Here is a 20,183-nt window from a genome sequence, read left to right as displayed (position 1 = left end):
GCCGGGCCCCGGGCCCCGATGGATCTGAAGACGGCGGTGTTCAACGCGGCGCGCGATGGCAAGCTGCGGCTGCTCACCAAGCTGCTGGCCAGCAAGTCCAAGGAGGAGGTGTCCTCCCTGATGGCCGAGAAGACCCACGGCGCCACGCCCCTGCTGGTGGCCGCCCGCTACGGCCACCTGGACATGGTGGAGTTCCTGCTGGAGCAGTGCAGCGCTTCCATCGAGGTGGGCGGCTCGGTCAACTTCGACGGCGAGACCATCGAGGGCGCGCCGCCGCTGTGGGCAGCGTCCGCCGCTGGGCACCTGAAGGTGGTGCAGTCCCTGCTGAGCCACGGCGCCGCCGTCAACAACACCACCCTGACCAACTCCACGCCCCTGCGGGCCGCCTGCTTCGACGGCCACCTGGAGATCGTCAAGTACCTGGTGGAGCACAAGGCCGACCTGGAGGTGTCCAACCGGCACGGGCACACCTGCCTGATGATCTCCTGCTACAAAGGACACAAGGAGATCGCCCAGTATTTACTAGAAAAGGGGGCAGATGTAAATAGGAAGAGCGTGAAAGGTGAGTCCGCCGCTTTCCTTTTAATTAAAAAAACCAAAGTGCCCACCACTGACTTTGAGGAAGATGGAGTTACTGGCTTGGAGTGTTTTGATGAGGTAACTTCAGACTCCCGGGAATTGGTTCCCCAAGTTCCAGAGTCTTCCTGGTGATTGTTGATCTGAACCTTCAGGCTGCCATTTAGTCCATCTGGAAATACAGAATACGGATAAATGTAATACATACATTTTCCTTTTCCTTTTTCTTTTTTTGGCGGGGGTGGGGGGTGGGGGGTGTTGGTCGTGGGACTTGAACTCTGGGCCTGGGCGCTGTCCCTCAGCTCTTCAGCTCAAGGCAAGCGCTCTAGCACTTGAACCACAGCACCACTTCCCATTTTCTGGTGGTTCTTTGGAGATAAGAGTCTCAGACTTTCCTGCCCTTGCTGGCTTTGAACTGTGATTCTCAGATCTCAGCCTCCTGAGTAGCTGGGATTTATAGGCGTGAGCCACCTGCGCCCGTCATCATACATTTTTCTTAAGTTTTTTCTCTTGTTTAAGAACAGCTTTGGAATAGATGTACCACTCTATTCAATGAGTCACTGTGTTTGCTCATCTGTTGCTCGGTGAGGGAAGGGTAGGCCCAACTGGCTGGAAAGGATTTCATGCCGCTGGACAGGATAGTGCCTGTGTTTCCTGACTCCTTGTTTTTTTGTGGCCAGTAGAAAATCCTTTTATGTAGAACCTGTACCAAGTGCAGCAAGAGAGAAAACAGATTTTTAAAAACGACTTCAAATCCCCAGAACCAAACAAGGACTAGTTAGTAAAGTCAATGTGGATTTGTTGACTGGCAACAGTGTAAAAGACTTTTAATCAACAAGAGCTTAGCCTATAATTGTGTATTATAAATTGGCTTATGTTTTTACAAGGAAAGTTGAAGTCGTTTGACCCTACTTTTTAGACCTCAGGAGCTCAGTTGTACCCATAGTCTGCAGATACAAGCACAGGTGTGGCCCCCCCTTCTCCCCTCTCTCTGTTAATCAGATGCATCCTGTTCTGTGCTTTGTTTTATTTTTTATTTTCTGGGGTGTCTTCTAGAGCTTGGACTTAGGTCAGGGCCTGGGCGCTCTCTCTGAACATTCTTGCTCACGGCTAGCACTCTTACCTCTTGAGCCAAGGCAGCTCCACTTCAGCTTTTTTTTTTTTTTTAAATAGTTAACTGGAGATAAAAGTCTCCCACATGATGCTACTCCAGCTAGCTTCCAACCACAATCCTTCAATTCAGCCTCCTGAGTAGCTAGGATTACAGGTGTGAGCCACTGGTGCCCAATTGTTCTGTTTTTTAACCCTCCATTTGTGGGTGTGATTGAGTCCTGCTACCTCATTCTTGTTGCATGGCTGTCCGGTGGGTGTCTCCTCGAGTGTACATTCCTCTAGCTGCTGTTGATGGACACAGTGTAGGCGCAGTGCAGCTGTGAGTGTTAACTGTGAATCTGCACACTTGTATGAGTGGCTGTATTTGGAATTGTTGAATCAAAGTGATACATATTTGCCGTTCACAGGGTAAAACACAATTTTGAGCCGCTTTTGTAGTTAGCATGTTTACTGAAATATTCTTTTTAAAGAACAATTTATTATAAAAAGAACACAAGATCACTAGTTTTCTGTAAAAATTTTCAGAGCAAGTGTAAAAATCTCATAGCATCCTGACCCTCATATTCTTTCCAAAAGTTATTCCTGAATGTTGCACACAGGTATGTGCAGTTTTTAAAATTTATTTATTTTTGGTCAGTCCTGGGGCTTGAACTCAGGGCCTGGGCACTTGTCCCTGAGCCTCTTTTTTTGCTCAAGGCTAGCTAGCGCTCTACCACTTGAGCCACAGGGTTTCTTTCATGCATGCAAGGAAAGCACCCTGCCCCTGAGCCACCTTCCCAGCCCTGCAGTTTTATTTTATGTGCTGTTTTATAACTTGTTTTTTTAGCTTAGTGTTATGTTTAATGTCATTAGGTGTGTGGTCTTTAATTTCAAGAGCTGGATACTCTTCTAAAGAAGTTTTACATTGCTTCTGGTTGTGTTTTGTTTTTTGCTGGGCCTGGGACTTGAACTCAGTTTGGGTGCTGTGTGCTGTCCCTGAGCTTTTTTTTTTTTTTTTTTTGGTCGTGGGGCTTGAACTCTGGGCCTGGGCGCTGTCCCTCAGCTCTTCAGCTCAAGGCTAGCGCTCTACCACTTGAGCTACAGCGCCACTTCCGGTTTTCTGGTGGTTTATTGGAGATAGGAGTCTCACGGTCTCTCCTGCCCGGGCTGGCTTTGAACTGCGATCCTCAGATCTCAGCCTCCTGAGTAGCTAGGATTACAGGCGTGAGCCACCAGCGCCCGGCTTCCCTGAGCTTTTTTGTTCAAGACTAGTATACTACCACTTGAGCCTATAATGTTTCTGGAAACAGATTGATTTGTTCTTGGTTGTCTTTAGAGGTAGATTGATGGGTTAGGAGAGAGCATACCCCTTTAAAAATAAAAACCAACCACGTTCTGTGCTTGTTTTAGAAGAACAAGTTGGTTAGTGGTGCTCCCTGTGAGTGGTTAAGTAGCTGGAGGTCAAAGCATTATTAGAAGGAGCGATGGCTGGTTTTGCTTTGGGGATTTTTTTTAAAATTTAGCAGTTTAATGATGATTGATAAATTCCCATGCTTAAGCAGAATATGGGGTATGTTTTCAACCCCAGGCCACTGGAGGGGTGACCCCTGGACTGCCTCCCTAAGGTTTTCCCAAGCGGTACTTCAGTGAGGATCCCACACCTCCATCCCAGGGGACCACGCAGAGGCAGGCAGGCACAGGGAAAGATTCTTACAAGGTTCATTGGGGGAGCCATATTTCCCCCAAGAGGGAGCCCATGGCACCTGTCCCCATCCAGGTAGCAGGTGGGTCTGAGGGACAGGAAGTGAGGTAGGTGGGAGCTCAGGTGGGTCTGGGCGGAGAGAGGGAGGGGCCAGCTGTGAGGAGGGAACTCCGGGAATGGAGGGGGCCCAGGTGTGGGTGGAGCTGAGGACCCAGGTGAGCATAATGCTAACAGTCCCGCGTAGGCTGTGTGGGAGAACCGCTGTGCAAGTCGCTGCTGACATCGCTGTCAGCATTACCCTGGGAACCTGCACAGCGGTGAGGACCTGTGGTTACCTCTGGAGGACGGTCCTCTGCCCGTCAGCTCAGGGCTGTGGGCTGTGGGCGTCAGGGCTCCCTCGTGACAGTCTGCCCATGCAAGGTCCCTTTCCTTTTTTTCTCTGTATCAGTTTCGCATGTATGTCTTCCACAAAAAACAAGCACACATGCTAGGGGAAGAGCACACTTTGTCTTCAGATTTCAGTGTTCACAGCTGTATAGAGATAGATGTGTGCAAGCCTCCTGGTTTGTGTAGTGTCATTGTGTTTTGTGCATGTTGGGGCCGATTCGAGTATTGGTACACCTCCTCCACTCTGGCCTTAGCCGGATTCTTGGATGATTGTTCTGTGATTGACTTTGCAGATCTTTCAAGGAGCCAGTGTGTTAATCAGAAAGCCTCTGAAACTGGTGCAGAAAAGGTGTCTAATAGAGCAGCAAACAGGATTTTTCTTTCATCCACATTTTTAACCCTGTTCCCAAAGTGGAAAATAAGGAAGAGACGAGGTATAAAATGACATTGTTTTTGTTTTGTAGTGCTGGAGAATCAAGCCCAAGTCCCCTTGTTTAATTAACTAGACAGGTGCTTTACCACTGCTCTATTTATACGTCATCCATTGAAATGGTTCGCAGACAAGAAACCACCTGTGGATTTTGCTTGGTCTGCTTAAGTGTGAGGTGCGGGTGACTCCTATACTCCATTACTGTTTAACAGGCGGGTGACAGTCCAACATACTATTTAACCTCTCCCATTACTTCTTAACAGGCCGTAGGCATTTTGAACGTTTTAGCCTAGAGTAGAATTAATTCATTGAGAGCATTTCTTGAGTCCCTTGGTGTGCCAGGCTGTTAGATAGACAGCGATGAGTAAGACGAGAGACGGGTTTATAAGTAGATGCTTTCATGGTAAGTGCAACAATAGTGCTTTCTTCTGTTGGATCCTGGGAATAATTTGTCCTTCACAACATATTCCCTAAGAGGACAGGGACTTCCTGCTTTCCCACAGCATCCCTGAAGGGGAGAATATCTTTGAGATACCCAAGAAAGCCTTGCTAGTTTAACCTAGCACTTGATTTCTGAGGTCAGAGTAGACTCCTACTTAAATTGAAAGACCCCTCACACCGGAAGTGGTCAGATGCACCCTCTCAGGTCCCCGTCATCTCTAACTTCCTTGATTCTCTGGTGGTTTGTGGGGGTCGGTGTTTATATTGGACGTGGTAGGACTTGGCAGATCTGCAGTGAAGTTCGCTCAGCCTTCAGCCCTGCCTTCTGCTGGGAGCTGTGCAGCGGGAGGGACGGATTCATGGGGGTCTTCAGCTCTCTGGGTTGGGATCCGGAGATTGGGCCCAGGAGACATTCTGTCCTGCTCCATAGGTCAATCAGATATTCCAGGTAATTAATTGGCAGTAAGGTAACGAATGTGCTTTGTAGGCAGCCATTGTGTTGAACTTTGGAGGATCAGGGTGTTGCACTTAGCAGCTGCTGTAAAGGGGTGCTGTAATGGGGCTACAGCCTAGGTTAGTGTTTCATGAAGTGTCAGACTTGGGTCTGCAGAAAGGTCCTGACAGGTTTCCTGGCTTAGAAGTGGCTCTGTGGAAAGCCAGTTGGGAATGGGGATGGGGCTTGGAGAACCCAGGGATGGAAAGTGGGCACATGTGGGCCAGAGGGCAGTCATGGGGGATTACAGAGGACTTTGAATTCTAGTGAAAAGAATTTTAATTTTATTTGCCCTGCAGTGGGAAGCCAGCGACATTTTTTCACCAGAGGAGTGACTGGCATTTTAAAGAAATGTATTTTTATTATTTAATTGCCTGCTACCACACTGATGTTTGAGGCCAGAGGTCTGGTGTTTTTATCCCATGCATTGGAGTGTCCTGGCTCACATTGGGCATTTAGTCACTGAGCTGTTAATGGATGAGTTGGCTGTAAGGAACGGTTCTGAGCTCCTTAATGACAGCCACCGTGCTTTGTCGTCTGTTCTGTAGAGATAAGTAGATGACGATTTGAAATAACAAAGCACAAATTGTCAAAGATGAGTGGAACTTTGGGATGAACTTTGTAGGGGTTCAGAAAAATCTTGTGTAGGTTTGTGACAGGAGTAGTTAATAACATTAACATTTTTGTTATGGAAATTTTCAAATGTATGTAACTGGAGAGAATTATCTATTCAATTTTTATAACCTGCCAAATTGTGAAATCAACTCTTACCCTTCCTTTTGATTTTTTAAAAATAATCCAAAGCAAAAGGCATGATGTTTCTCTTCTATAGTAAAGGCATTTTAAGAGATGGATATATTTCAGTTTTTCAAATGTACAAGAATCTTAAGGAAATCTCCCCTGTAGATTACGACCTATTGTTATTAAGATAATGGACCAAGATGGGGTGGGTCTGTTATGTTAGTACTGAGCACATTGGAAGCAGACTTGAGAACATTTCTCAGCAGTTGCTTATTTCAGAAAGTATGCTCCTGGGAGGAAAGTGAAAAGGGGGAGGCCTTCAAATTTGGTCTGCTTTGGGATGTATCTGGCATCATTTTGATTTATTAGTAATGCTAGCTAGGAGCTAGAAATGAGGCTTAGTGGTAGAGTGCCCGCCTAGCATGCATGAGAGGCCCTGGTTTGATTCCTTGCTACCACACAAACAAAAAATTAATAAAATTAAAAGGAAATAAAACATTAAAATTAGTAAAAAAAAAAAAATAACAATGTAGTTGAGGCCAGGCACCGGTGGCTCACTCCTGTCATCCTAGCTACTCAGGAGACTGAGAGCTGAGGATTGTGGTTTGAAGCCAGGCCAGGCAGGAAAATCCATGAGAGACTTACCTCCAATTAACCACCAGAAAACCAGAAGTGGTGCTGTGGCTCAAGTGGTAGAGTGCTCACCTTGAGCTGAAGAGCTGAGGGATAGCGCCCAGGCCCAGAGTTCAAGCCCCATGACCAACCAAAAAAAAAAAAGTAATTGACTAGTTGAATTTTGTTACCATTTAGTCCCAAATCTTGCAATTGTTCCCATGCTCTTTTTCTTCTTGTGTCTTCTGGAACGTTCCTCTGTGTCCTCAGAGCTGGGACTTACTGGTTGCTGAAGGTGAGCAGTAGGAGACTTGTAATTAGGTGTGTGAACCCGGGGTGGGCTACCCTGTCCTTAGGTTAGCTGAGGTGCTGGGGTGAGCAGTACCTGGGTGTGGGAACTTAAGATGGAAGTCTAGTCTTATTTACTGACCTTTAAGTGCCTATGGTCCTCTCACTGAGATCAGTGGCTTATTAAATTTCTTGGCTGCAAATGAAATTGAGGAAATCTGACATTCTAGTGACTTCTCTTGAGGTACAGGTGGTCGGTAGGTATGACGGCGGGTAGAGGCTCAGGAAAGTGCTTCATTAGTCTGACTCAAGCGTCTGCCTTCCTCCTTTGGGTCTCTGAACTACAGTGGCCAAAAAAGGCTAGAAACTCTGCCGCGAGCGAGCTTTGTACTCCCGAGTCCAGAGCCGTCTCCAGAGCGGGTCTGCATCTTGCATGCATGGTCTCAGGATGTGTGTGTTGTGTTTAACTTGGTGGTGAGCTCAGGAGCTGTACTGTTGAATTGTGTTTCTAACGCGGGGCTTCATACAGTTGAAGAAGGGAAGGCACGTGGGTAGTCTCAGCTCGGTTTGTCTTTAACTCTCCGCCCCTCTTCCCCGCTTTATTATTGTCTTTAAGTAGCTGTACCAAGGAGTTAGCATTCAACAAAGCAGTTTATGCATGCAAAGCATATGGTCAGGGTCACCGCTTTATCCATCTCCACCATTTTCACCCTTTTTAGTGAGTTCCTGCTCTGAGATCTCCCATAGTAGCATGTGCCCGGTGAGTGGAAGCGTTTGGACGGGGTAGAGGAGCCTTCCCAGGCTCCGTTGACACCCTAGAGTTTCTGCCCGCCCTTCTCCCTGCCACACGAACGCACATGGGGTGACTCTGGCGGGGCTGCAGGGCCTGGAATCGGCATGGCTGTGCAGGTGACCTGCCCTGCCCAGCTCTGTCACCACTGTGGGCCTCTCTGGACTCAGCCCCACCCATCCTCATCCTCAGCGTGGACAGGATGGGCGGGGCTGAGTCCAGAGAGGCCCACAGTGGGGACCGAGCTGGGGCCAAGGGTAGTAGACTCAATCTGTTCCAGTATACGCCGTCTAATTCTGCTTATGTGAGAGCTGTACCTTTACCAGAACAGGTGCGCTGATTGAACTTGCTGTATTGAAATGTAATTCAGACTGTCCGCTGATGTAAAGTTGGTGTGTTCACTGAGTTGTGAAGCCATCACTAGACTTTCCACACGCCCCCTGACCCCGCCCCTCCCCCACAGACCCCTGTTCATCACAGGTACATATGCCAGGCCTCCACCAGCACGTCGTGCACTGCGGTGGGTGTCTGTCTCTCATACCCTAACAGCCGTGGGGACCCTTCTTCCTGACAAGCTCCATGTGGATATTGAAACATCACTCCCGGCTCATGCACCATCACCAGCGCAGGCGGGCGGCGGGCGCCAGCGAGGGGCACGCGTGTCCATCCTCTCCCAGCCTCACCCACCGACTTCTCAGCCTTCGCCAGGCCTTGGTCCACACATTCCCCTCCCTGCTCCCTCTGCACTTGTGTGAGTGATTCTAATACGCGGGCTTGTGTAAGTGGACTAACGCGTTGACTTGGGAGTGGATCCTAGCCCATGGGGTTTGGGACTTCTTCCACCCAGCATAATGTTTTTAGGGTTCATTCCGTTGTAGCATGTATCCTTTTGTTTTGTTTTGTTTTGTTTTTTGTTTGTTTTTGGGTCCAGTCGTGGGGCCTGAACTCTGGGCCTGGGCGCTGTCCCTCAGCTCTTCAGCTCAAGGCTAGGGTTAGGGTTAGGGTTAGCGCCACTTCTGGCTTTTTTCTTTTTGCTTATGCGGTGCTAAGGAATTGAACCCAGTGCCTCATGCATGCAAGGCAAGCGCTCTACCACTGAGCCACCTTCCCAGCCTGCATGTATCCTTTTTCTTGCTGAATTTCCTCGTGTGGATATACTGCTTTCATGTGTTCAGCAAGGGATGGGTCTGACAGTCTCTCCCTTTCATCTTCCGTGAGTAATGCATAGGAGCATCTGGAGATGTGTACTGTTTCTCTTCAGCTGATCAGTCTAGGAGTGCGGTTGTGCTGGGTCATAGGGTCACTCACCTTTTGATGCACGGCAGCGGTGCACTTAGAGCATTTGTGCAAGCAGAGCAGGAGGTCCAGGTTTCTCCTTGCCAGCTCTTATTCTTTTAAGTCTGCTCACCTTAGAAAGTGTGGTGTGCTGCTGTCCCCTTGTGCTTCTCATTCTTGTTTCTTCTTTCTGCAGTGGCTCATGATCTTAGCCTGTGTTCATGTACTTAATTTGTGGGCTTAGTGGCCATTTGTGTTTGAGAAAGTGTCTTCATATGTTTTTGCGTTTTTGTTTTTTTTTTTTAATGTACAGCTGGGCACCAGTGGTTCATGCCTGTAATCCTAGCTACTCAGGAGCCGAGATCTGAGGATTGGGGGTCAGAGCCAGCCCAGGCAGCAAAGTCCTTGAGACTCTTCATTCTAATAAACTACTCAGAAAAAGCCAGAAGTGGCACTGGGGCTCAAGTAATAGCACTAGCTTCTAGCTTTGAGCAAAAGAAACTCAGGGTCAGAGCCCAGACCCAGAGTTCAAGCCCCAGGACCCTCAAAACAAAGCAGCCTTGCCTATATATTCAGAATATAGGCCCTTTATCAGATATATGGTATATTCCATGCTAGGATTGGTATTTTGCCTTGCACAGTATGGGTTATAGCAGTTTAGATTTTTATTTAGCAAGCTGATTGTTGTTCATTTGGGCTATAGATCACTTATTTATTACAATAGTCAAATGTTACAATAATAAAATAGTTAAGAATAGACGATGAGATTTGCCGATAACATTTACTATGCAAGTTTTCCATGGATGAAACTACATGTAGTTTGTAATGCACAGCCTGTCCCAGCGTTGGCCTAGAGGAAGAGGGGTGGGGTGGCGTTGCACCTCGGTATTGTGTACAGCGGGGTTGTGACCGCCCCGTGAACTTGGCTTCACATAGCTAGGTGCTGTAATTAGTCATGTCAGCTTGTGGCATACATCTGTGTGACAAACCAGAAGACAATTTTTCCTCTTAATTCCTCAGAGATCAGCGTCAAGCAGACGTCACTTGGAACACCCTACAAAGCCAAGTCAGAACCCGCATTTTACCTTGGTGATTTTTCTACAGCAAAGTTTGAGAAGCACAGCTTTAATAGACTTAGACTAACTAACACAATGTGAAGAGAATATATACAACCAAATCTGTAGAATTTTTATTGCCAGAAAAGCAAATTATAATGTGCATTTTGTGTTTATTAAATGCTTTGTAGTTCTTAGGAGGACATATTTTTAAAAATTTATTTATTTTTTGTCGGTCGTGGGGCTTGAACTCTGGGCCTGGGCGCTGTCCTTGTGCTCTTCAGTTCAAGGTGAGAGCACTACTGCTTGAGCCACAGAGCCACTTACGGTTTTTTAGTGGTTTATTGGAGATCAGAGTCTCACGGACTTTCCTGCCTGGGCTGGCTTTGAACCACAGTCCTCAGATCTCAGCCTCCTGAGTAGCTAGGATGACAGGTGTGAGCCACCAGCGCCCAGGCAGGAGGACATTTTTATTTTACTGAAATGATCAGTTCATTCCCCGTATGCTTGGGCTTTTAGAAGCTTGCTCTGGATCCTGGTTTGTTGTAGTCATTCGCCGGGCAGAGACACTCACAGTACAACATTGAAGCCCTTCTATTATGTGGCAGTCCAGCTCCTGTGGTGAGGCCGCAGCCTCCTTCGCTGTCAGACCCTGACGCCGCTGGCTTCTAGGCTCTGAGCTTCGCGTCCGGCAGGCTAGTAGCCTTGGGGTTACGTACGTGACTTATCGGCCGCACGGCACTCAGAATAGTTCTTGCCTCGTGTGTGTTGCTGTCAGAGTGCAGCTGGCTTCCTCTGAAGAGGCATTTATGTTTCTCTGGCTTCTGATTACCTATACTGGCAGTACTGGAGTGTTTATTAAAGTTGATTTTAGCTCCTCCGTGGCTTGTCCGTTTATGAAGAGCAGTAACCCAAGGCACAAGGCCTTGCCCAGGTTCCTGCCACTTTCTTCTCAGGCCTGCAAGTGACCAGAGATGCTCAGCATTCTCAGAAGCTTCTTCTAGGATCCAAGGAGGCCGCTGGGGAAGGCGGGCTGTGCCAAGTGCTGCCCTGTGCTAGTCTTAGTTCCCTTGCTGTCTCTTAAATGCTGCTACAGAAATTTAAAATGTGTTTCCACCAAATATGATAGTATATAGCTGGAATCCCAGCAGTCAGGAAGCTGAGATCTGAGGATTGTGGTTCAAAGCCAGCCCCGGCAGGAAAGTTGTGAGACTCTCATCTCCAATGAACCACCAGAAAGCTGGAAGTGGCGCTGTGGCTCAAGTGGTAGAGTGCTAGCCTTGAGCAAAAGAACTTGGGGACTGTGCCCAAGCCCTGAGTTCAAGACCAACAGCAGCGACAAAAAAGCATTATCACTGAACAAGATAGTGTACAGCTGTAATCTCAGCAGGAGATTTAAGGCAGGAGTTTAAGGCAGCATGGACTAAGTGGTTAAAACTCAGCAGACATTGGGCTGGAAAGGTGGCTCAGTGGTAGAGTGCTTGCCTTGTGTGCATGAGGTCCTGGATTCGATTCCTCAGCACCACATAAGCATAAAGAAAAAAAACAAGCCGGAAGTGGTGCTGTGGCTCAAGTGGTAGAGTGCTCGCCTTGAGCTGAAGAGCTGAGGGACAGTGCCCAGGCCCAGAGTTCAGGCCCACGATTGGACCCAAAGAAAAAAACAAGCCGGAAGTGGTGCTGTGGCTCAAGTGGTAGAGTGCTCTCCTTGAGCTGAAGAGCTGAGGGACAGCGCCCAAGCCCAGAGTTCAGGTCCCATGACCAACAAAAAAAAAAAAAACAACTCAGCAGGCACTCCACCACATGAGTCATGCCCCAAATCCTTTTTAGTTTTAGTTATTTTTTTATATAGTTTGTTGTGGTTTTGCCCTGGCTGGCCTTGGATCTCAATCCTCCTTCTAGGCCTCCTGTTTAACGGATCACAGGCATGTACCACCACACCTTCCTTGCTCTTTGAGATAATATCTCGTGCTTTTTGCCTGGTCTGGCCTTGAAACTTCCAATTTCTACCTTCCTGGTAGCAGGGCTTACAGGCACGTGCCAGTGTTCCTAGGGTCTTACTGTAGAACCAGGGCTAACCTCAAAGTGGCCATCCTCCACTGTAGCCTCTTGAGTGCTGGCCTTCCCTGTGAGCCTCCATGTCCAGCTCTCCTGGTTCTTGTGCAAGACTCCTTTCTCTTAACCTCCCCCCCCCTTTTTCCTACACATATTCCTTATTTGTTTCTCAAGAAAATCAGAAGTGGGATTCATTTTAAAATTGGCATTCGCTGCATTGTTTTGCTAGATTTTGTCACTCTGAATAGAAGATGCAATGTAAACCTTTTTCTCAGATTTCTTTTTACGTATCACTGGATATGGTAGAGAAAATGGGAGTAGCGAGAGTCTCCATTCAGAGTAGTTTTAAAATACACTTGTAGCAGTTGTGTTTAATGGAGATGGTTGTGGACAGGTGAGCATCTGTGAGCTGTTCTGGCTGGAATATCCTACACACTGTTTTGCATTGTTGATCTTTGAAATTCTGGGTCAGAATAAGCATCGAGAAGAGCCATATTGGCCATGTAGATATCGCAAGAGCTTAAAAGTCTTAAAATACACAGGAAGTTTCTGCCAGGGAGACGCTGTTGCTGTGGTGTGGACAGCCTTCCGTCAACCCTCCAGGACTCCTGCTTCCTGGGGAGGAGGCCACGTGTTGACTGTGAACCACTGTTTTGGCACCCTGAGTTGCCCCCAGCCGGGGGTCAGCCTTGTGAATCTTGTCTGAGGATGCAGCTCTGCCTGCTCTGTTAACTCTTGGCTACAGACATGTCTAAAAGGACGCTCTATGGAAGCTGTCCACAGAGGTGTACCTCTCAGAGGCTTCTCTCCCGATAGGTAGTGGAATGCTGATCATTACTGTAGCAAAAACAAACACCTGCTGTTCAGCATCTCCCTGCGCTCCAGGCTTTCCCCGCGCAGGGCGCGTGTGTGGGAAGCGCAGGGTGGTGTGGGAACACTCAGTGCTGCTGGCGGGAGCGGAGAAAGCCACGCTGCGGCAGGACAATTCAGACGCTCCCGAAAGTTCATACGGAGCCACCCACGTGTTTGTCAGATTGGTTTTTCTTGTGGGAGCTGTTTCTTGGAGAAAGTACTATGTAGCTAGGAATTTTGACTAAAATAGCTCAAACGAGCTAGAAAAATAATTTCTGGCCACTGTTAGAGTCAGATGGAAAAATCAGCTCTTAAAGGTCGAGTCCTTGTTTATGGGTAAGTTCAGTGACTGTCAGAAAGACTGCCCATAGCCTGTTAATTGTACTCATCTGTTCTTAGCCAGCACATGAGCACTTGTGAATCGTGAGGCACACCTAGAGGCCATGGATTCGTTTTGAGGTTTATCGGATGAGCTAGGTTTCTCTTTATTTTCATACCTAATTTATTTATGGCACTTAGTAAGTTTAGTTGGGTATTTTCTTCAGTTCCTGCAGTGTAGAAGACACTTTTTCCAGATGCTGGGAATGGCGATGGTTTTCTCTCTTGTAATCACATGGAGACATGGGCTTCGTATTAAGGAGGAGGGCTCTGAGGTACGCACATGAGCCCTCAAAGTGTCTGTTCTCTCCCCTGTTTAAGGTAACACTGCCCTGCATGACTGCGCGGAGTCCGGGAGCTTGGACATCATGAAGATGCTTCTTATGTACTGTGCCAAGATGGAGAAGGACGGCTACGGGATGACCCCGCTCCTCTCGGCCAGCGTGACGGGCCACACAAATATTGTGGACTTTCTGACACACCACGCCCAGACGAGCAAGACAGAGAGGATCAACGCGCTGGAGCTCCTGGGAGCCACGTTTGTAGATAAGAAAAGAGACCTTCTGGGGGCTCTGAAGTACTGGAAGAAGGCCATGACCATGCGGTACAGCGACAGGACTAATGTCATTAGTAAACCAGTGCCGCAGACGCTCATCATGGCTTACGATTACGCCAAGGAGGCCAACAGCGCTGAGGAGCTGGAGGGCCTCATCGCCGATCCCGACGAGATGCGGATGCAGGCGCTGCTGATTAGGGAGCGCATCCTGGGTCCTTCTCACCCTGATACCTCCTACTACATCAGGTACAGAGGCGCCGTCTACGCCGACTCGGGGAACTTCAAGCGATGCATCAACCTGTGGAAGTATGCCCTGGACATGCAGCAGAGCAACTTGGACCCCTTGAGCCCAATGACGGCCAGCAGCTTGCTGTCGTTTGCCGAGCTGTTCTCCTTCATGCTGCAGGACCGGGCTAAAGGCCTGCTGGGCACGACGGTCACGTTTGACGATCTCATGGGCATACTGTGCAAAAGCGTCCTTGAGATCGAGCGCGCCATCAAACAAACTCAGTGTCCGGCCGACCCCCTGCAGCTGAACAAGGCCCTCTCCATCATTCTGCACCTGATCTGCCTGCTGGAGAAAGTCCCCTGCACTCTGGAACAGGACCACTTCAAGAAGCAGACCATCTACAGGTTCCTCAAGCTGCATCCCCGGGGAAAGAACAACTTCAGCCCTCTCCATCTGGCTGTGGACAAGAACACCACCTGCGTGGGGCGGTACCCGGTGTGTAAGTTCCCATCGCTGCAAGTGACGGCCATCCTGATAGAATGTGGTGCTGATGTGAACGTCCGGGACTCCGACGACAACAGTCCCCTGCACATCGCCGCCATCAACAACCACCCGGACATCATGAACCTCCTCATTAAATCAGGTGCACACTTCGATGCCACAAACCTGCACAAGCAAACGGCCAGTGACTTGCTGGATGAGAAGGAAATCGCTAAGAATCTGATCCAGCCCATCAACCACACCACGCTGCAGTGTCTGGCCGCGCGCGTCATCGTGAACCACAGGATACATTACAAAGGGCACATCCCAGAGAAGCTGGAGACCTTTGTGTCGCTCCACAGATGACGGACACTGCCGGAGCTGCACGAGCACTGTTGTGGTAACGCCCGCGTTCACTTGGCTTGATGGTGGTGTGCTCTCACTCACCGGCTAGCACACCCGCCGCAGACGTCAGACTCCACAGGATTGGCTTCCCAGTATTTAATAGAAATACACCATATAATAGATTGTTTGTGAATGATCGAAACATGTAACGTCCTATTCAAATTCCTAAAACTGTCTGCCAAAGGCTTAATCCATTCTGGTTTTGTTTGCGGTTGGTATTTGGGACAGTTAGCTGGTTTTAAGTGGTGTCTTTATACTCTACTAGTCTGTGGGTTTTATACAGATGGAAAGTCCTTTTCCCTGCTGTCCCTTCTCTTCCCCAAGCTTCACCCGTTTCTACTTTCTTTCCTGACCATTTCTACCAGTTTCCCCGTGCAGACCCGTGCTAGCTCACACAAACTCTACGAACTCCTTACCATTTGCAGTTACCGTAAGTGCTTTATCTTTTCTATGCACTGGCTTACACTTGACGGTTGTACGTTAGCATTGTCCCTGTGCAGCGCTTGTCAGCTTCACTGACACCCCTGGTTCACTCTGTGGAAGTACGCTTAGAACATGAGGATTTGCTTATCTGAGCTCAAGCTTCCCCACCCCCCAATGTTTTTATTTTCTTTTCCCCCTACACATGAGGTTTCTCTCTCTAAATCGATAGAAATGTTTGTGCGCTAAATTTGGGAAAGGGTTATGACTCAGCCCCCTTGCAGAGCAGGTCTGTCCTGGTAATCTGTCACGTGGAAGGAATACCCTTTTCCAGAGAGACCCTTCCCCCCCCCCCCCCCCCGGCTGCTCCAGCTTTGGTGCCAGCGTGGTCCTGCTCATGCTCATGTGTGGCTAGGTGTAGAGAATTTGCTTAACTTTAACCTCAGAGTTACGTATCACACAGCTGATGTCACTGGCCACATTGAAATCCTCTGTCTTTGGACTGCCGCTCATTTTTAGTTAGAAAAAGAGCTGCCTTGGTTTTTGCCACGCCTCAGGCCCCAGACCTGCCCAGGTTTCTGCCCCATGCCGCTGTGGCACCTGATCGGTGCCAGCAATAGCGCTCTTCCCCTCTTCAAGCTGATGTACACCTTTGAGCTACATGCATGGTTACTTTGGTCTCAGTTATTGTCACCCTAGCTAAACATAAAGGTTGCACAGCGCTTTCTGTTCTTGCACTGAGAGTTAGCTTCTTTTCCACCTTTTCCGTCCTCTCTTCCTTCCTCCTCTCCTTTTCTTCCTTTTCTCCTTCTTTCTCCTATTTGCTAATGCCACAGAAAGGGCTCTATTTTAACTTAGGAAAAGAAAACTGAAAAGTACCAAAAAAAAAAAAAAAGACTCAGGTAATGGGCGTGCAGCACTTTATTGTTGTTGAACACAGTGGTGACGGCATGCTTGCCCTGCGGAGGGGCGTAGATGGTGCGTGCACAGCTCCTCCCTGCGTGGCTGGGGGTGTGGTGAACGGAGCTCGCCGGGTCTGTGTTCGCTCTTGTTCTGACGTGTCCTCCCCCTGTCAGGCCGTGTCAGGTCTTGGCTGCCACACAGTCATGTAGGTTTACCTGCATTTTTATTCAGCACAGTTGGAATGAAGAGCAGTAACTAAATCCACAACCGCAGACTTTTGGGTTAAAGAACTGAGTTGTTAAAAGGTGTACTTAACTCATTTTAACAGGTTATGCATTTCACCATTGGGATAAAAAATGGATTACGCACCAGTGGGCGCTTTGCCACCTTTAGATGAGCAGGTTTTTACTATGGGCAAATTAAACATTTCAGCTGTCTCATATATTGAGAATACTTTAATTTGTGATTTAGATAAATATTCTAGAAATATCACACATGAATATTTTAAGTTACCTGCCTCTAACTTGAGAGTATTGAGAGTTACATATGCATGAGCTACTTTTTTTTTTTTTTTTTAATCGTGGTCAGTCTAGTTAGTCCATAGTGGTTAATCTCAGCTCGGGGCGGGGGGGGGGACAAGGGGACAGTGGGGGGTGGACGGCGTGTTTCCCCATCTCCTCAGAGGAAGGCCGCTTCACCTGATCCACAGGGGATCTGAACCGTGCAGTTCTGGAATACACTGTAAGATTTCGCGCCACTCTACATAGAATCAGAAGGGCTGCCGTGCCTGGGCGGGGGCTCTCCCGCCCGCGTGCTGTCTCCACAGATGCCGGCCGGAGCCTCCTGTGGGAAATCAGCCGGGGTCATAGCTCAGAGTCGCCCATGGGTTGTGTTAGAGGAAGCTGACTAATAAATGTGACACCAGATGTCTTCAGTCCTTCCTTGGGAAGTTTTCTCAGAATTGTGAGAGACTTCAATTTATGTTTTTAGAAGCCAAAGGTGAGTAAATTAGATGAGCTAATTCTACTCATTTGAGTCAAACCGTTCATTCTAGCAGGGTCGTATTGGCTGGAGTGAATGTGTTCCATGGTCTTGGTCATTTCTGTAGAAGTGGGTCATTCCATTCAGATGCCAGTCTGCTTGCTAAAGACACGGATTATAGACTCAAATACAGTCATTTTTACATCTGCCCAAAGTAAGCCCAAATCAGCAAAGGTAATTTTGTCCTTGTACCTCCACTTGTAATATTTTAGAAACTCCCACTCACTGTTACTTGGGAAATTGTTTAGGGTGTATTTGGAAAAGTAGCTCTTCAGATCATCTTGTTCAGCACAATCCCTGGGCTGAATAAACAGGCAGAATAACTCTTGTAACTTTCTCTCAGGATTGCAGGGTCTAGATGAGGTAATCGCCCATTCTTCCATGCAGTAACAGCAACAGTAACAATTTTGGAGCTTGATACTAAGGAACTTTGATTGGCGGTCATCTTTTTCTTTTCTTGTCTTTTTTTCTTCCTTTCCCCCTCATGTATCACTAAGCACCTGGTTTCTACCCCCATTGTCAGTTCCCATTGTGTGTATTTCAAGAAGTACTGTATTCAGATGCCAGCCAAGACATTGTCACACAATGGAAAGTGATATGCCACAGCATTCATTGTAAGGTTTAATAAAAGTAAATTTGCATCAAAGTTAAGCGTATTCTCGTTAATTCTTTAATCGTTATTATAGAGGTGATGTGCAGAGGGGTGACAGTTACATAAGTCAGGTAACGAGCACATTTCTTTTTGGACAGTGTCCCCCCTTCCCTCTCTCTCCCATTTCCCACCCACATTTTCAGTAGTGTCAAGTGAGTACCACTGCTGCATTTGTTCATTTATTCCTCCAGTCCTGTGAACTCGATCAATACAAGTTTTGATAGAGAACTTGTTGACTCCTTTAGAAAAAAATTGCCTACTTGGAAACTCACAGCCAAATAAGAGAACATTTATTAGTCATTCTAGTGTAAAAAAAAATCTGGCTTAGCTGGGTGCTAGTGGCTCATGCTTATAATCCTAGCTACTCAGGAAGCTGTGATCTGAGGATTGTGGTTTGAAGCCAGCCCGGACAAGAAAGTTTATGAGACTTATCCCCAATAAACTACTCAGAAAAAGCTGTAAGTGGTGCTGTGGCTCAAGTGGTAAAGCACTAGCTTTGAGCACAGAGAGGCTCAGGAATAGCACCTAGGCCCCAAGTTCAAGCCCCAGTATCAGCAAAAAATAAACTGGTTTGTGTATGATTTATCTAAATTTTGTTTTCATAGTAAAGACCACAGGAACTGAAGATGTGAGAGGTGCTGTGGCATGTTCTTGCTTTTTAATGTTGGGGTTTCGGAGCTGTATAGTAACAGAAGCATTACCGGGAGGGTAAGTCTTTTTTATTTCCACATTTTTTTATTGTGATTAAGTGGTTACATAATTTCCCAAAATTTCACAGTATTGTGGGATAGTGATGCTCAGTTAAAGCCACAAACACATTCTAACTTTCCTGGAACAAATTGTCTATCACGGTCTATGACATTTATGAGTTCTATGAGCGTTGCGATACAGTTATTTCTTCCACATTGGGTGGTGTGTACATTTCTTTTGCATAGTGTCAGCTGTTCCCTCTTTCCCACTCATTCCCTCCCTCCCATCGCTGCCATTGAGTTGCTTAGTTCATTTTGGTCAATGTCCAGTGCAGCTGATGGGTCCCGCTGTTATATGTTTTTCCCTGATTCCCTCTAGTTCTGTGTGGTCTTCCTAGTAACAGAAGCGTTACCGTGAGGGTAAGTCTTATATAATTGTTTCTAGTACTTGTAAATCATACATTTGAAGTTTGCATTTTGGGTTTTTCCCTGGCGAATCATTCGCACACGTCATCCTGCCAGCCTTTTGTGATTAGGCCCAGTCCTCTGTGGGTGTGCGTGTGCGTGTGGGTGTGCTGTTCCCACTGCCATTACAAATACTTGACGTCCTACCAACTCTAAAAGGCATATTTAAGGATCTAAACAAAACATCTTACCCCTCCGGATACTAAATTTCTTCTTTTTTTTTTTTTAAATCTCTGAGCTATTGGATAGAATGACAATGGTTAAGAAATTTGAGGCTTTGGAGGGGAAATGAAATAATTGCTCACTGATTCCAGACTGTCATGTTACCTTAGTGTATGCTTATCATAGAAGATTATTTGAAAGAAAGATTTTCTCAGATTTATGCAATTATATCAGCTCAGTTGATTTTCCTCATGTTCAGTTCATGTTTGATTCCAAAAGTCAAGTCATCAACTCTCCTGACTTAGGAAGTTGAAAATGTGGTCAGGTGCCGGTGGCTCACTCCTTTCATCCTAGCTGATCAGGGGGCAGCCCGGGCAGGAAAGTCTGAGACGTTTCCCTCCAGTTAAGCACCCAAAAAAAGCTGTAAGGGGGCTGTGACTCAAGTAGTAATGTGCTAGTCTTGAGAAAAGAAAGCTCAGGGGCAGCATTCAGGCCCTGAGTTCAAGCACTACACACAAAAGTTGAACATTTAAACTTGCCAAGGAAATAAAATGAGGATAATTCGCACTGTGAGGAAGGACTGGGTGGGAAGTAGTTCCGGCAGTGCGCGGTGTGTGTGCTGCTGTGTCCCTGCACGGCAGAGGCCATCCTTTGGCTAGGGACTTGAGGTGCTTGAGCCGTGGCTGACCTCTTCATCCTGATGGACTTGGGGTCTGCTAGCAGTCATGTGTGTGGTCTTATTTTTTTTTTTTTTAATCAGTCATGGGGCTTGAACTGTGGGCCTGGACACTGTCCCTCAGCTCTTCAGCTCAAGGCTAGCGCTCTACTGCTTGAGCCACAGCACCACTTCCGGCTTTTTCTACTTATGTGGTGCTGAGGAATCGAACCCAGGGCCTCAGGCATGCAAGGCAAGCACTCTACCACTGAGCCACCTTCCCAGCCCTGTGTGTGGTCTCATTTGTCAGGGGCTCGTAGGCCATACACATCCTTGGGGTCTGGTCTGGTGTTGTATGACAC

The 20,183-nt window shown here is 47.5% G+C and overlaps 1 protein-coding gene across 1 annotated transcript; it reads left to right on the top strand.

Moving 5' to 3' along the window:
- The first annotated feature begins 18 nt into the window (after positions 1 to 18).
- Fem1c (fem-1 homolog c (C. elegans)) lies at positions 19 to 15,364 on the top strand. Its single transcript, XM_013016118.1, has 2 exons — positions 19 to 562; positions 13,486 to 15,364. The coding sequence occupies exons 1-2, from the start codon at positions 19 to 21 to the stop codon at positions 14,793 to 14,795; spliced, it is 1,854 nt and encodes a 617-aa protein (XP_012871572.1). The 3' UTR covers positions 14,796 to 15,364.
- Positions 15,365 to 20,183: the final 4,819 nt, after the last annotated feature.

This window comes from Dipodomys ordii, unplaced genomic scaffold (genome assembly GCF_000151885.1).
Source record: "Dipodomys ordii isolate 6190 unplaced genomic scaffold, Dord_2.0 Scaffold29, whole genome shotgun sequence".
In the NCBI taxonomy this organism is placed as follows: domain Eukaryota; kingdom Metazoa; phylum Chordata; class Mammalia; order Rodentia; family Heteromyidae; genus Dipodomys; species Dipodomys ordii.
This window is presented reverse-complemented; position numbering and strand designations above follow the sequence as displayed.